The 17,553-nt window shown below is 37.5% G+C and overlaps 1 protein-coding gene across 2 annotated transcripts in view; it reads left to right on the top strand.

Annotated features, from left to right (window-relative positions):
- The window catches only part of GRSF1 (G-rich RNA sequence binding factor 1), a 60,085-nt gene that overhangs the window by 11,989 nt on the left and 30,543 nt on the right, over positions 1 to 17,553 (top strand). For both annotated transcript variants that reach the window (XM_077137055.1, XM_077137056.1), the window contains exons 2-3: positions 6,666 to 6,822; positions 7,827 to 7,982. In XM_077137055.1, coding sequence (XP_076993170.1) covers positions 6,666 to 6,822; positions 7,827 to 7,982 — 313 coding nt within the window. The remainder of the gene's footprint in view (positions 1 to 6,665; positions 6,823 to 7,826; positions 7,983 to 17,553) is intronic.

Here is a 17,553-nt window from a genome sequence, read left to right as displayed (position 1 = left end):
GCATCGGTTTAGAAGAACTAGCAACGCAACAGAAAAAGATATAGAATGTTAATATAGAGAAAAAAATAAAAGTAATAATAATAGTAAAACAAAACAAAACAAAACAAGACAAAAACCTATAGCTCAGATGCAGCTTCATTCAGTGTTTTAACATGATTACTTTACAATTAGGTATTATTGTGCTGTCCATTTTTGAGTTTTTGTATCTAGTTCTGTTGCACAGTCTGTATCCCTTCTGCTCCAATTACCCATTATCTTACCCTGTTTCTAACTCCTGCTGGACTCTGTTACCAATGACATATTCCAAGTTTATTCTCCAGCACTTGTCATTTTCTGTTTTGTTGATAATGACCATTCTGGTGTGTGTGAGATGATATCTCATTGTGGTTTTGATTTGCATTTCTCTAATGGCCAGGGACATTGAGCATCTCTTCATGTGCCTTTTGGCCATTTGTATTTCCTCTTCTGAGAGGTGTCTGTTCAAGTCTTTTTCCCATTTTGTAATTGGGTTGGCTGTCTTTTTGTTGTTGAGTTGAACAATCTCTTTATAAATTCTGAATACTAGACCTTTATCTGATATGTTGTTTCCAAATATTGTCTCCCATTGTGTAGGCTGTCTTTCTACTTTCTTGATGAAGTTCTTTGATGCACAAAAGTGTTTAATTTTGAGGAGCTCCCATTTATTTATTTCCTTTTTCAGTGCTCTTGCTTTAGGTTTAAGGTCCATAAAACCGCCTCCAATTGTAAGTTTCATAAGATATCTCCCTACATTTTCCTCTAACTGTTTTATGGTCTTAGACCTAATGTTTAGATCTTTGATCCATTTTGAGTTAACTTTTGTATAGGGTGTGAGATATGGGTCTTCTTTCATTCTTTTGCATATGGATATCCAGTTCTCTAGGCACCATTTATTGAAGAGACTGTTCTGTCCCAGGTGAGTTGGCTTGACTGCCTTATCAAAGATCAAATGTCCATAGATGAAAGGGTCTATATCTGAGCACCCTGTTCGAGTCCATTGGTCGATATATCTATCTTTATGCCAATACCATGCTGTTTTGACCACAGTGGCTTCATAATATGCCTTAAAGTCAGGCAGCGCGAGACCTCCAGCTTCGTTTTTTTCCTCAAGATGTTTTGAGCAATTCGGGGCACCCTGCCCTTCCAGGTAAATTTGCTTATTGGTTTTTCTATTTCTGAAAAATAAGTTGTTGGGATTTTGATTGGTATTGCATTGAATCTGTAAATCAGTTTAGGTAGGATTGACATCTTAACTATATTTAGTCTTCCAATCCATGAACACGGTATGCCCTTCCATCTATTTAGGCCTTCTGTGATTTCTTTTAACAGTTTTTTGTAGTTTTCTTTATATAGGTTTTTTGTCTCTTTAGTTAAATTTATTCCTAAGTATTTCATTCTTTTAGTTGCAATTGTAAATGGGATTCGTTTCTTGATTTCCCCCTCAGCTTGTTCATTGCTAGTGTATAGAAATGGTACAGATTTTTGAATGTTGATCTTGTAACCTGCTACTTTGCTGTACTCATTTATTAGCTCTAGTAGTTTTGTTGTGGATTTTTCCGGGTTTTCGACGTATAGTATCATATTGTCTGCAAACAGTGATAGTTTTACTACTTCGTTTCCAATTTTGATGCCTTGTATTTCTTTTTCTTGTCTAATTGCTCTGGCTAGAGCCTCCAACACAATGTTGAATAATAGTGGTGATAGTGGATATCCTTGTCTTGTTCCTGATCTTAGGGGGAAAGTTTTCAATTTTTCCCCATTGAGTATGATATTAGCTGTGGGTTTTTCATCATTTTAAGGAAGTTCCCTTGTATTCCTATTTTTTGAAGTGTTTTCAACAGGAAAGGATGTTGAATCTTGTCAAATGCCTTCTCTGCATCAATTGAGATGATCATGTGATTTTTCTGCTTTGATTTGTTGATATGCTGTATTACATTAATTGATTTTCTTATGTTGAACCATCCTTGCATACCTGGGACGAATCCTACTTGGTCATGATGTATAATGCTTTTAATGTGTTGTTGGATATGATTTGCTAGAATTTTATTGAGGATTTTTGCATCTATATTCATTAGAGAGATAGGTCTGTAGTTTTCTTTTTTTGTAATATCTTTGCCTGGTTTTGGTATGAGGGCGATGTTGGCTTCATAGAATGAATTAGGTAGTTTTCCCTCCACTTCGATTTTTTTGAAGAGTTTGAGGAGAGTTGGTACTAATTCTTTCTGGAATGTTTGATAGAATTCACATGTGAAGCTGTCTGGTCCTGGACTTTTCTTTTTAGGAAGCTTTTGAATGACTAATTCAATTTCTTTACTTGTGATTGGTTTGTTGAGGTCATCTATTTCTTCTTGAGTCAAAGTTGGTTGTTCATGTCTTTCCAGGAACCCGTCCATTTCATCTACATTGTTGTATTTATTAGCGTAAAGTTGTTCATAGTTTCCTGTTATTACCTCCTTTATTTCTGTGAGGTCAGTAGTTATGTCTCCTCTTCCATTTCTGATCTTATTTATTTACATCCTCTCTCTTCTTCTTTTTGTCAATCTTGCTAAGGGCCCATCAATCTTATTGATTTTCTCATAGAACCAACTTCTGGTCTTATTGATTTTCTCTATTGTTTTCATGTTTTCAATTTCATTTATTTCTGCTCTAATCTTTGTTATTTCTTTCCTTTTGCTTGCTTTGGGATTAGTTTGCTGTTCTTTCTCCAGTTCTTCCAGGTGGACAGTTAATTCCTGCATTTTGCCTTTTCTTCTTTTCTGATATAGGCATTTAGGGCAATAAATTTCCCTCTTAGCACTGCCTTTGCTGCGTCCCATAAGTTTTGATATGTTGTGTTTTCATTTTCATTCGCCTCTAGGTATTTACTAATTTCTTTTGCAATTTATTCTTTGACCCACTCGTTGTTTAAGAGTGTGTTGTTGAGCCTCCACGTATTTGTGAATTTTCTGACACTCCGCATATTATTGATTTCCAACTTCATTCCTTTATGATCCGAGAAAGTGTTGTGTATGATTTCAATCTTTTTAAATTTGTTAAGACTTGCTTTGTGACCCAGCATATGGTCTGTCTTTGAGAATGATCCATGAGCGCTTGAGAAAAATGTGTATCCTGCTGTTGTGGGATGTAATGTCCTATAAATGTCTATTAAGTCTAGCTCATTTATAGTAATATTCAGATTCTCTATTTTTTTATTGATCCTCTGTCTAGATGTTCTGTCCATTGATGAGAGTGGTGAATTGAAGTCTCCAACTATTATGGTATATGTGTCTATTTCCCTTTTCAGTGTTTGCAGTGTATTCCTGACGTATTTTGGGGCAATCTGGTTTGGTGCGTAAATATTTATGGGTGTTATGTCTTCTTGTTTAATTGTTCCTTTTATTAGTAGATAGTGTCCTTCTTTGTCTCTTTTAACTGTTTTACATTTGAAGTCTAATTTGTTGGATATTAGTATAGCCAGTCCTGCTCTTTTCTGGTTGTTATTTGCATGAAATATCTTTTCCCAACCTTTCACTTTCAACCTATGTTTATCTTTGGGTCTAAGATGTGTTTCCTGTAGACAGCATATAGAAGGATCCTGTTTTTAAATCTATTCTGCCAATCTATGTCTTTTGAATCGGGAATTCAGTCCATTAACATTTAGTGTTATTACTGTTTGGATAATATTTTCCTCTACCATTTTGCCTTTTGTATTATGTACATCATATCTGATTTTCCTTCCTTCTACACTCTTCTCCATACCTCTCTCTTCTGTCTTTCGTATCTGACTCTAGTGCTCCCTTTAGTATTTCTTGCAGAGCTGGTCTCTTGGTCACAAATTTTCTCAGTGACTTTTTGTCTGAGAATGTTTTAATTTCTCCCTCATTTTTGAAGGACAATTTTGCTGGATATAGGAGTCTTGGTTGGCAGTTTTTCTCTTTTAGTAATTTAAATATATCATCCCACTGTCTTCTAGCTTCCATGGTTTCTGCTGAGAAATCTACACATAGTCTTATTGGGTTTCCCTTGTATGTGACGGATTGCTTTTCTCTTGCTGCTTTCAAGATCCTCTCTTTCTCATTGACCTCTGACATTCTAACTAGTAAGTGTCTTGGAGAACGCCTTTGGGTCTAATCTCTTTGGGGTGTGCTGCAGTTCTTGGATCTGTAATTTTAGGTCTTTCATAAGAGTTGGGAATTTTTCAGTGATAATTTCTTCCTTTAGTTTTTCTCCTCCTTTTCCCTTCTCTTCTCCTTCTGGGACACCCACAACACGTATGTTTGTGCGGTTCATATTGTCCTTGAGTTCCCTGATACCCTGTTCAAATTTTTCCATTCTTTTCCCGATAGTTTCTGTTTCTTTTTGGAATTCAGATGTTCCATCCTCCAAATCACTAATTCTGTCTTCTGTCTCTTTAAATCTATCATTGTAGGTATCCATTGTTTTTTCCGTCTTTTCTACTTTATCCTTCACTTCCATAAGTTCTGTGATTTGTTTTTTCAGTTTTTCTATTTCTTCTTTTTGTTCAGCCCATGTCTTCTTCATGTCCTCCCTCAATTTATCGATTTTGTTTTTGAAGAGGTTTTCCATTTCTGTTCGTATATTCAGCATTAGTTGTCTCAGCTCCTGTATCTCATTTGAACTATTGGTTTGTTCCTTTGACTAGGCCATATTTTCAATCTTCTGAGCGTGGACCGTTATCTTCTGCTGGCGTCTGGGCATTTAGTCAGATTTCCCTGGGTGTTGACCCAACAGGTTGTAAGATTTTTCTGTGAAATCTCTGCGTTCTGTTTTTCTTATCCTGCCCAGTAGGTGGCGCTCGTGGCACACGTTTGTCTCACGTGTTTGGAAGGGATCCCCCCGGGGCACTGTTCTCCGCGACCTGGGGATTTCTGTTCCAATTCTCTCAGTTGGCCTGGGGGGCCGCGCGTGGTGGGGACGCCAACCACCGTGGCTTGAGGGGACCCTGTGGCTCCTTTATTAATGCCCTTATTGGTGTTTGGTTGGACCCAGTCCCTGCCACTCTCGCAGATTCCCTCCTCTCCCTGGAGGGGTGCCGGTCACCGCCGCCGCGGCCCGGGGAGCTCGCCACCGGACCAGGAAGCCGCCTGTGGGCGAGGGGCACCGGCCGCCGCGGCCCGGGGAGCTCTCCACCGGACCAGGAAGCCGCCCATGGCGGAGGGGCGCCGGTTGCCGGCCACCGCGGCTTGGGTAGCCCTCTGATCCGAGACTCGTAGCCGGTCCTGGAAGCCGCCCGCAAAAGAGGGCCGCCGGCCGCCGCGGCTTGGGAAACTTGCCTCTCCGAGACTCTCAGCCGGCCCTGGAAAGAGGGAGGGAGGAGCTCCGGCCGCCAGCTGCTGCGACTCAGGGAAGCGCGCGCCGCTTGGGGATCTCACCGCAGCAGAGTCTCACAGTCAGTCTAGCCAGTCCAGACTGGGGTATGTTGTGTGTCCATTCCCTGCCGTGGCCCCGGGAGCTGTTCTGCACTGTTTCTGTTCACCTAGTAGTTGCTCTGGAGGAGGAACTAAGACGCGCGTACCTTACTAAGCTGCCATCTTGGCCCCGCCTCCGAGATGACTGCTTTTATCCACTACAGGAGAGAGCAATTTACTGGCCTTCATCACAATTTACCAACCTTTTCCACCTGCTCAGCCCTACATGCAATATGGTGTTTTGCTAGACTCCAGAGTTTGAAATAGTTGATTCAGACAGTTCATGCCAACTTAATAGTTGTTCTGGTGTAAGAACTGATTCCTAGAGCTATTATAACACCATCTTTCTACACAAGTCCTTGTTACCTCATACTGCTGCTACTGCTGTTTATTATCTTTCCTTTATTCATTTGGTGTGGCAGATTAATCTTTACAAGGCACCCTACTTTGTTGTTGATTTACTCACTCAGTGTCTTTTATTAATTTCTCTTTGCCTACCAAGTTAAGAATATATTAATGTATGTTAGTATTAATACTTGAGTCATCCTGGTAAATGTGGAACCAAACACCTTTTGCCAGCTCATTGTCTTTGGCTCCTAATTGTACTTTGCACTTCAGCCAAATGGGATTAATTGTTTTTCAGTTGGACTTTTGTTCATATTTCTTTTCACTTCTCGAGCTGGAGTTGTCCTGTACTTTGTCTGTCACTGTCAAAATTCTATCATTCTTTCAAAGCCCATGTCATATCCTGATTCTTTTCTGTTAGTGACCTGTTTGGAATTCCTGTAGAAGTTTTTATCTTAATTATAGCCCTTAAAGCATTTTGCCTTGTATGATGCCTGTCTTATTCTAGATGGCAGGCTCTTTGACATGTGGATCTAAGATAGTGTGTAATATATGTGAAGTACTCAAATACTTGTCCGATTGAAGGGACCCCTTTTGTACTGCCTTAACAAAAACACTGTTTAGGTATAATGGGCCCAATGAATTTACAGGCAAACCCTGAATAAACTTGATGTCTTATCAAACCATTAGGATATATGAGATACCTGTTTGTTGATTTAGAATGCACAATCTCGGCCAAAATAGGATGAGATATATTTGTAAAGTTAACTTCTTGCCTCTGAGATATTAATTGTGCCCTAAGAATTAACATCTAGAGTATTAGTTTATAGAAATAAACATTCTCTAATTAGGTTGTCTAAGAAATGTTTTTACATTCTTCATTTCTCTTGGAAGGAGTCCAAAACTACGTACCTGGAAAATGTTCCACCACACCCTGAATATGAACTGGCTCCATCCAAGTTAGGAGAGGAAGTGGATGATGTTTATCTCATTCGAGCTCAAGGATTGCCCTGGTCGTGCACTGTGGAAGATGTGCTTAATTTTTTCTCAGGTATATTTTCTGTATGTTTTAAATAAATAATTTCGTGTGAGTAAAAGTTCTATGAAATCCAATTCAAGCTGTCCTGTAGACATCCTATTTGATGGTTGGGAATTGTTTATTCTTGCTTGTTGCATATTCATACCTAGTGAAAACCAGGCGTACAACTTGTATGCCAGTTTTAAAGGCTTTGAGTGCCACAAAAGGATTTAATGGTAAGAGCCGGTTTTCTCTGAAATTTTAATATGTACATAAAGTTGAAGATGTTCGTGGAAATCATGGGGTTAAGAGATAGATGCTCTTTTTGTAGTACCAAAATTTAGAATACAAGATCGTTTAATGTCAAGCAATAAAGTTCCCTTAATAACATGTTTGGAAGGTTTACCAGTCTGGAGTTGGTTTTAAAGTTTCTGTATCTGACTTAATTTTTCTCTCAATAGGCTTTTAGAAGATGCCACCTTAAATGTTACAAAAGGATTTTACTTAATATTTTAAGTACCTTAATGTGTGTAGCATTGTGCAGGTCAAGCATTTTATAAAGCCATTTTCATCTTCAACTTGCTCTCATTATAAGTATATAGCATGGAGATGCAATAGCAAAATATTCTTATAGGAGATATTTTAGAGTTCTTATGGTATGATTTTAACAAAGGAAGACATTTGTGCATAGATCTAAGCATATTTTAATTCTTAAGTGACTTGGTGAAACTAATCATAGAAACATCAAGATGAACGTAATGCTTTTTATGGTGGGCCTTGCCTAGTTATGAGACTTCATAATATTCAGGAATTTGTAAGCTTATGGTTTGCTTGGAATGTTTTAAGACTATCACCTTTTAGCAATTGGTTGTCTTCAGTGATGGGAGTTTGAGTAAAGGAATTTTGGTTTATGTTTAGTCTTCCTGTTGGAAAACAAACAGTCCTGTTGGTTTAGTCTCCTATTGGACTCTTAGTAACTTATAATTGAGCTAAAAGTTTGATTGGCTTTTTAATTGATTCTACTCATGTATTTTTAGACTGCAGAATCCACAATGCTGAGAATGGAATTCATTTCCTCCTAAATAGAGATGGAAAGCGAAGGGGTGATGCCTTAATTGAAATGGAGTCAGAGCAGGATGTACACAAAGCTTTAGAAAAGCACCGCATGTACATGGGTCAACGTTATGTGGAAGGTATGTGTTTTGGTTTTAAGGCTGTTGGGATGCAGTATACCAGAAATCAGTTGACTTTTTTTTTTATTATCTTTAATTTATTATCTTTAATTAAAAAAATTAAATTTTTTAAAAATTTTATTTTCTTTAATTCTGTGTATTAAAATACACAGAAAGGGTAAGATAATGGGTAATTGGAGCTGAAGGGATACAGACTGTGCAACAGGACTAGATACAAAAACTCAAAAATGGACAGCACAATAATACCTAATTGTAAAGTAATTGTGTTAAAACACTGAATGAAGCTGCATCTGAGCTATAGGTTTTTTTTTTTACTATTATTATTACTTTTATTTTTTTTCTTTATATTAACATTCTATATCTTTTTCTGTTGTGTTGCTAGTTCTTCTAAACCGATGCAAATGTACTAAGAAACGATGATCATGCATCTATGTGATGATGTTAAGAATTACTGATTGCATATGTAGAATGGTATGATTTCTAAATGTTGGGTTAATTTTTTTCCGTTAATTCAGAAAAAAAAAAAAAAGAGGTTTGAACGCTTGTTCTAGCACTATGAGACTTTGAGAAGATAATTTCCATAAATATCAGGTTGCTTATTTATAAAATGGAATTAAAAATACTAACTTGAAAAAAAAATTCACAGAGCATGAAAATCATTTCAACCATTTTTAAGTGACCAATTTTTTTTTTTAATAATTTAAAAAATGTTTTTTTAAAATACCAAAAAACACCAAACGCAAACATTGGTAACTTTTGATCATTCCATTCTACAAATCTAATCAGTAATTCGCAATATCATCACATAGTTGCATATTCATCATTATTCTCATTTCTTGGAACATTTGCATCTATTCAGTAAAAGAAATAAAAAGAAAACAGAAAAAATTCATACATGCTAGACCCTTCACCACTTCCTGTCACTGATCACCAGCATTTCACTCTAAATTTATTTTAACATTTGTTCCCCCTATTATTCATCTTTATTCCATGTGTTTTACCCCTCTGTTGATAAGGTAGATAAAAGGAGCATCAGACACAAGGTTTTTACAATCACACAGTCACATTGTGAAAGCTATATCATTATACAATCATATTCAAGAAACATGTCTACTGGAACACAGCTCCACAATTTCAGACAGTTCCCTCCAGCCTCTCCACTACATCTTGACTAACAAGGTAATATCTATTTAATGTGTAAGAATAACCTCCAGGATGACCTCTCAACTCTGTTTGGAATCTCTCAGCCATTGAAGGTTTATTTTATTGCATTTCACTCTTCCCCCTTTTGGTTGAGAAGGTTTTCTCACTGCCCTGATGCTGAGTCTCAGCTCATTCTAGCGTTTTTCTCAATCTCTTGATGCTGAGTGTCAGCTCATTCCAGGATTTCTGTCCCATGCTGCCAGGAAGATCCACACCCCTGGGAGTCATATCCCACATAGGCAGGGGGAGGGTGGTGAGACTGCTTGTTGTGTTGGCTGGACAGAGAGGCCACATCTGAGCAACAAAAGAGGTTCTCTTGGGGGTGACTCTTAGGCCTAATTTTAAGTAGGCTTAACCTATCCTTTGAAGGGTTAAGTTTCGTATGATCAAACCCCAAGATTGGGGACTCAGCCTATAGCTTTGATTGTCTGCACTGCTTGTGAGAATATTAAGAATTCAGCCTGGGATAGTTGAATTTTCCCCCTTTCTCATCATTCCCCAAAGGGGACTATGCAAATGCTTTTTTATTCACTGTTCAAATTACTCTGGGATTTATCGGGGCATCACTCTGGACAAAACAACAAAATCTCATGCCCTACTCAAGGTTCCATGTCCTTATGGTGTTCAATTAAGCTGTCTACATAAGTTATATTAGGAAATGTGCTAGTCAAAGTATGAATTTTGTACCAAATAAGCATTTTTTGCTTTAGTCTCACACATAAGTTAAAAGTTTTTAAAATTTTATTTATTAATTAAAAAAATTAACAAACCAAATAAAACATCAACATATATAATCATTAATTCACAATATCATCACTTAGTTGCATATTCATCATTTCTTAGAACATTTGCATTAATTCAGAAAAAGAAATAAAAAGACAATAGGAAAAGAAATAAATGAACACAGGAAAGAAAAAGAAAAGATTATACCTACCATACCCCTTATCCCTCGCTTTCATTGATCACTAGCATTTCAAACTAAATTTATTTTAGCATTTGTTCTCCCATTATTTATTTTTATTCCGTATGTTCTGCTCGTTTGTTGACAAGGTAGATAAAAGGAGCATCAGACACAAGGTTTTCACAATCACACGGTCACATTGTGAAAGCTATATCATTATTCAATCATCCTCAAGAAACATGGCTACTGGAACACAGCTCTACATTTTCAGGCATTTCCCTCCAGCCTCTCCATTACATCTTGAATAACAAGGTGATGTCTACTTAATGCATAAGAATAACCTCCAGGATAACCTTTCGACCCTGTTTGAATCTCTCAGCCATTGCCACTTTGTCTCATTTCACTCTTCCCCCTTTTGGTCAAGAAGGTTTTCTCAATCCCTTGATGCTGAGTCTCAGCTCATTCTAGGGTTTTTCTCAATCCCTTGATGCTGAATCTTAGCTCACTATAGGATCTCTGTCCCATGTTGCCAGGAAGGTCCACACCCCTGGGAGTCATGTCCCATGTAGACAGGGGGAGGGTGGTGAGATTGCTTGTTGTGTTGGATGGTGTCATGGTTAGGGGCAGGTGTCAACTTGGCCAAGTTGTGGTACCTGTTCATCTGATTGGGCAAGCGCTGGCCTGTCTGTTGCAATGAGGACATTTCATAGGATTAGGTCATGATCACGTCAGCTACATCCACAGCTGATTCCATTTGTAATCAGCCAAAGGGGAGTGTCTTCTGCAATTAGTGATGCTAAATCCAATCATGGGAAGCCTTTTAAGGAGGACTCAGAGGAGACAGGTTGCATTCCTGCTTTGGCTGGTGAGCCTCTCCTGTGGAGTTCATCCAGGCCATCCATTGGAGTCATCGGCTTCGCAGCCTGCCCTGTGGATTTTGCACTCTGCATTCCTATGGTCACGTGAGACACTTTCATAAATTTTATATTTGCAAGTGTTCCCTGTTGATTCTGTTTCTCTAGAGAACCCTAACTAATACAGATGGAGAGAGGCCACACCTGAGCAACAAAAGAGGCTGTCTTGGGGTTGACTCTTAGGCCTAAATTTTAAGTAGACATGACCTATCCTTTTTGGGGTTAAGTTTCATATGAACAAACCCCAAGACTGGGGGCTCAGCCTATAGCTTTGGTTGTCCACACTGCTTGTGAGAATATCAAGAATTCAACTTGGGGAGGTTGAATTTCTCCCCGTTCTCACCATTCCCCGAAGAGGGGTTTGCAAATACTTTTCCACTCACTGATCGAATCACTCTGGGATTCATCGGGGCATCACTCCGGACAGACCAACAAAATCTCATGTCCTACCTGAGATTCCAAGTACCATAAGTTAAAATTTTAAAATATTAATTACCATCTATTTTCAGCACCCTGCAGTACTGACATTCCTTTGTTCTTCCTCATGCAAAACATTTTTAACATTTGTACATTTAGTCACTATCATTATACACTCTAGGCATTCCTAGATTATACCATCTCAGTCTTTATCGTTCTATCTTTCTTTCTGATTTCATTTGTGCCCCCAGCCCTCCTCCTTCTATCATTCTCACATTCAGCTTCATTCAGTGTGTTAACATAATTATATTACAGTTAGGTAGTATTGTGCTATCCATTTCTGAGTTTTTTTTCAATGAGCCCTGTTGCACAATCTATATCTCTTCAGCTCCAATTACCCAATAACTAACCCTATTTCTACCTCTTGATGGTCTCTTTTACCAATGAAATTCTCCAAGTTTATTCATTAATGTCAGTTTGTATCAGTGAGACCATACAGTATTTGTCCTTTTGTTTCTGGCTAATCTCACTCAGCATAGTGTCCTTAAGGTCTGTCCATGTTGTTACATACTTCATAACTTTATTCTGTCTTACGGCTGCATAGTATTTCATCGTATGTATATACCACAGTTTGTTTAGCCACTCGTCTGTTGATGGACATTTTGACTGTTTCCATCTCTTTGCAATTGTAAATAATGCTGCTTTAAACATTGTTGTGCAAATGTCCATTTGTGTCCTTGCCCTCAGGTCCTCTGAGTAGATACCTAGCAATGGTATTGCCAGGTCATATGGCAATTCTATATTTAGCTTCCTGAGGAACTGCCAAACTGTCTTCCACAGCAGTTGTACCATTTGACATTCTCGCCGATAATGGATAAGTGTGTCTCTTTCTCCGCATCCTCTCCAGCACTTGTCATTTTCTGTTTTGTTGATAATGACCATTCTGGTAGGTGTGAGATGATATCTCATTGTGGTTTTGATTTGCATTTCTCTAATGGCCAGGGACATTGAGCATCTCTTCATGTGCCTTTTGGCCATTTGTATTTCCTCTTCTGAGAGGTGTCTGTTCAAGTCTTTTTCCCATTTTGTAATTGGGTTGGCTGTCTTTTTGTTGTTGAACAATCTCTTTATAAATTCTGGATACTAGACCTTTATCTGATATGTCGTTTCCAAATATTGTCTCGCATTGTGTAGGCTGTCTTTCTACTTTCTTGATGAAGTTCTTTGATGCACAAAAGTGTTTAATTTTGAGGAGCTCCCATTTATTTATTTCTTTCTTCGGTGCCCTTGCTTTAGGTTTAAGGTCCATAAAACCGCCTCCAATTGTAAGTTTCATAAGATATGTCCCTACATTTTGACATCTTAACTATATTTAAGTTATTAAGTTTTTCTTCCAGTCCATGAACACGTTATGCCTTTCCATCTATTTAGGTCTTCTGTGATTTCTTTTAGCAATTTCTTGTAGTTTTCTTTGTATAGGTCTTTCATCTCTTTAGTTAAATTTATTCCTAAATATTTTATTTTTTTGGTTGCAAATGTAAATGGAATTCGTTTCTTGATTTCCCCCTCAGATTGTTCATTACTAGTGTATAGAAACACTACAGATTTTTGAATATTGATCTTGTAACCTGCCACTTTGCTGTAATCATTTATTAGCTCTAGTAGTTTTGCTGTGTATTTTTTTTTTGGTTTTCAACATATAGTATCATATCATCTGCAAACAGTGCGAGTTTTACTTCTTCCTTTCCAATTTTGATGCCTTGTATTTCTTTTTCTTGTCTTAATTGCTCTGGGTAGAGCTTCCAACATAATGTTGAATAACAGTGGTGATAGTTGGCATCCTTGTCTTGTTCCTGATCTTAGGGGGAAAGTTTTCAGTTTTTCCCCATTGAGGATGATGTTAGTTGTGGTTTTTTCATATATTCCCTGTATCATGTTGCGGAAATTCCCTCTATTCCTATCCTTTGAAGTGTTTTCAACATGAAAGGATGTTGAATTTTGTCAAATGCCTTTTCTGCATCAGTCGAGAGATCATGTGGTTTTTCTGCTTTGATTTGTTTATATGGTGTATTACATTAACTGAGTTTCTTATGTTGATCTTCCTTGCATACCTGGGATGAATCCTATTTGGTCTTGATGTATAATTCTTTTAATGTATTGCTGGATTTTAAGTTATTTCTTATCATATGATCTCTGTCTTTTTTAACATTTTTTATTGTGAAATATATGTACAAAAAGCAATAAATTTCAAAGTACGTTTTTTAAGATTGAAAATTTAATGCTTTAGAACCAAAGTAATCACTCATGCATAAAGAATGGCAAAAATAATTTTTAAAAATAGAAGAGAGTACAAACATATATGTGCAACCAATGTAAATGTTTTTAAGAATACAAAACTCAAAAGCCATGCAACGGTGGGCCACGGTGGCTCAGCAGGCAGAGAGCTCTTGCCTACCATGCTGGAGACCTGGGTTTGATTTCTGGTGCCTGCCCATGAAAAAAAAAAAAAAGCCATGCAACAGAAAATGGTTATATTTTAATACATAACTTCTGTACAACCAAAAATAAAACAGTGAATTAATGGAAAGAAAACATGGTCTTTCATGTGCAGTGCATAAACATTAAGACTAACATCATTCATCAGAAATGAGCCCTTAGAAATCAGTAACAAAGTAAGAGTTACTGCAGGAGAATGAAAACACTCCAAGCAAATGAGAAGAGAGGGATGTGAGGTAAAATACTGTTAATGATGTAATGATGATTAAGCTTGATGTCCTTTGTAATATTACATTATCAAAGATTAAATATTCAAAGTACATGTGCCCATTTGAATCTGTTGTGGACCCCAACAAAGCCATGTCCTTTAATCCTCATTCAATATTGCCGGGTAGGAGGTTTTTGACTGTTCCCATAGACCCACCCAATTGTGTGTGGTAACTTTTGATTAGATGGTTTCCATGGAGATGTGTCTCCACCCATTCAAGGTGGGGTTGCTTACTGGGCCCCTATAGGAGGGGCCCATTTTGGAAAAAGCTACAGAGCCCACACAGCTAGAACCTTTGGAGATGAAGTAGGAAACCCTCCCCTGGGGAGTTTCATGAAACAAGAAGCCTGGAGAGAAAGCTAGCAGAGTTCGCTATGTTTGCCATGTGCCTTTCTAGTTGAGAGAGAAACTCTGAATGTCATTGGCTTTCTTGAACCAAGGTATCTCTCCCTGGATGCCTTAGATTGAACCATGGTATAGCCTTGCTTTAATTGGAATATTTTCACAGCCTTAGAACATGTAAATTTGCAACTTTGCAAATTCTACTTTTTATAAGCTGTTCTGTTTCTGGTATATTGCATTCCATCAGCTTGCTAACTAGAACAGTACATTTTTTGTTTTTTTTGACACAAAAATTTTTTATGCAAAATATATGATAAGCAGACTTATTAAATTTTGATCAGCACCTATGACAAAAAATAATTCACTTTTTTTATTGTTGTTGTTGAATCTTCTCTATTATACTCTTCCTTCTCTCTCTTTTTTTTTTTTTTGTGAAAAATAACATATATACAAAAAAGCAATAAATTTCAGAATATATTGCAACAATTAGTTGTTGTATAAATTCCAGAGTCTGGTATGGGTTATAATTCCATAGTTTTAGGTTTTTATTTCTAGCTGCTCTAAGTTATTAGAGATTAAAAGATATATCAGTATGCTGATTCAGCACTCGTATTCATTTGTTAAATCTGAGCTTCTCTGTATAACTCCTCAGTCACCTTTTTTAACTTTTTTTTATTGTATAGTATAACATATTTACAAAGCAAAGAAATAAAAAAGCAATAGTTTACAAAGCACTCTTCAACAAGTAGTTATAGTACAGATCCAGAATTTGTCATCAGCTACCATACGATCCTCTCATATTTTTCCTTCTAGCTAATTCAGAATACAGGAGGCTAGAGGGCTTACATATTTTTTAATCATCATAGTCAACTTTTTTCCTTCTTTTTTTGTAAAAAATAATATATATACAAAAAAGCTATAAATTTCAAAGCACAGCACCACAATTAGTTGTAGAACATATTTTGTACTTTGACATGGGTTACAATTTCACAATTTTAGGTTTTTACTTCTCACTGCTCTAAAATACTGGAGACTAAAAGAGATATCAATTTAATGATTCAGCATTCGTATTCATTTGTTAAGTCCAATCTTCTCTGTATAACCTCACCATTACCTTTGATCTTTCCATCTCTCTCTTTAGGGATATTTGGGCTATGGCAGTTCTAAATTTCTCATATTGAAAGGGTCTGTCACTAATATGGGGTAGGGAGATGAAACTGTTGGGTGTTCTGGAGAGGCTGGGCTAGGTTTCAGGATTTATCTGGACCAGGGACCCATCTGGAAGTTGTAGGTTTCTGGAAAGTTACGCTAGTGCTTGGAACCCTTGTGGAATCTTATATATTGCCCTAGGTGTTCTTTAGGATTGGCTGGAATGGTCCTGGTTGGGGGTTGGCAGATTATGATAGGTAGCAGCAAGGACTAACTGAAGCTTGCATAAGAGCAACCTCCATAGTAGCCTCTTGACGCTATCTGAACTCTCTCTGCCACTGATACTTTATTAATTACACTTCTTTTCCCCCTTTTGATCAGGATGGAATTGTTGATCCCATGGTGCCAGGTTTGGATTCATCCCTGGGAGTCATCTCTCACAAGCCAGGGAGACTTTCACCCCTGGATGTCATGTTCCACATAGGGGGGGAAGGCAATGATTTCACTTGCAGAGTTGGACTAGAGAGACTGAGGCCACATCTGAGCAAAAACAGAGGTCCTCCATAACTAACTCTTAGGCATGCCTATAGGTAGTCTAAGCTTTTCCAGTACCTATATAAACTTCACAATAGTAAGCCCCCTGATTGAGGGCATGGTCTATTGATTTGGGTGTCCCTAAAGTTTGACACTGTATCAGGGGATTCCCTGATGGTAAGGTTTAATAGTTCCATGTTTTTCTCCCTTCTCGCAAGGGACTTTGCCAATCTTTTTGATTATCTGTTTAATATACTCTAGGATGTATCCAGGCATTACAATAATCTACACAGGATTAAAGGACCTCTTTCTTATTCTGTGCTCCTTGTGTTTCAGTTGTTCAAATGAGCTATACCGATAGGTTGAATTAGATTATGCACTACAGAAAATTTCAGTTCCAGACCGAATAAACCTTTCTTCCGTTGGTCTCAAAGAGTTTATGTGGTTCTAAAATATGGACACTGTCTTCCTTACCCCTGTGTTCTGAATTACTTTAACCCTAACCTGTTTGGCTTCGTTTTTATCTCTAAATATCAGGTTATATATATAAAACACCCTCTCAGAATCCAGAAATAATTATCACCACTCTGGACTTAATGTGTCTGCTCCAAAAGCTTACAGTCTAGGCTCCTGTCTTCTCATCAGCATTTTCTAAAGGTGACCATACCATTGTTTTTTTGTTTCTGGCTTACTTTGTCTCACCAAATGTCCCACATGTTCATTCACATCTTTGTATGCCTCACAACTTTGTTCCTTTTTGTAGCAGTATCACCTTTGTTCATAAGTGTGCACCGTTGTTTGCCAGTCTACTTCTCCGTCAGTGCATCCTTTAGCCACCTGCATTCATTGGGCACCACGTAGAGGGCCCAAAGTCCACAGTCCATCAGTATTCTCTATTTTAGATAATTTCATTGTTCCCAAGAGAAAGAAAACCAATAAGCACACTCTCACCAAATAGAAAATCTAAACCTCCTCTTAACTTTTGTCCCTCCCCCCATTATTTACCTCAGTTGTTGCTGTGGTAGTGCTGATGGTTTCCTTTTGAACATAGCTCAAAGCATGCAATAGGAGTTTGCCCCCCTATACTTGGACTTAAACACTTTTTATACAATAATATCTTTGAAGTAATTCTTGCAAGAACTCATTGATATTTCTAGTGTTAATCAGTGGGACATGTAGGTCTGTAGAACCCCTTTCAGTCTTGTTCATCTTCAGTAGAACAGTACGTTTTAATAAGTAGTTTTAGAACAAATTTCAAAGTATGATATGAGTTATAGTGCTGCAATTTCATGGTTTTCCTTCTAAGACACAGGAGACTAAAAAGAAATAGTAATATAATGATTCAGT

This window comes from Tamandua tetradactyla, chromosome 19 (genome assembly GCF_023851605.1).
Source record: "Tamandua tetradactyla isolate mTamTet1 chromosome 19, mTamTet1.pri, whole genome shotgun sequence".
In the NCBI taxonomy this organism is placed as follows: Eukaryota; Metazoa; Chordata; class Mammalia; order Pilosa; family Myrmecophagidae; genus Tamandua; species Tamandua tetradactyla.
This window is presented reverse-complemented; position numbering and strand designations above follow the sequence as displayed.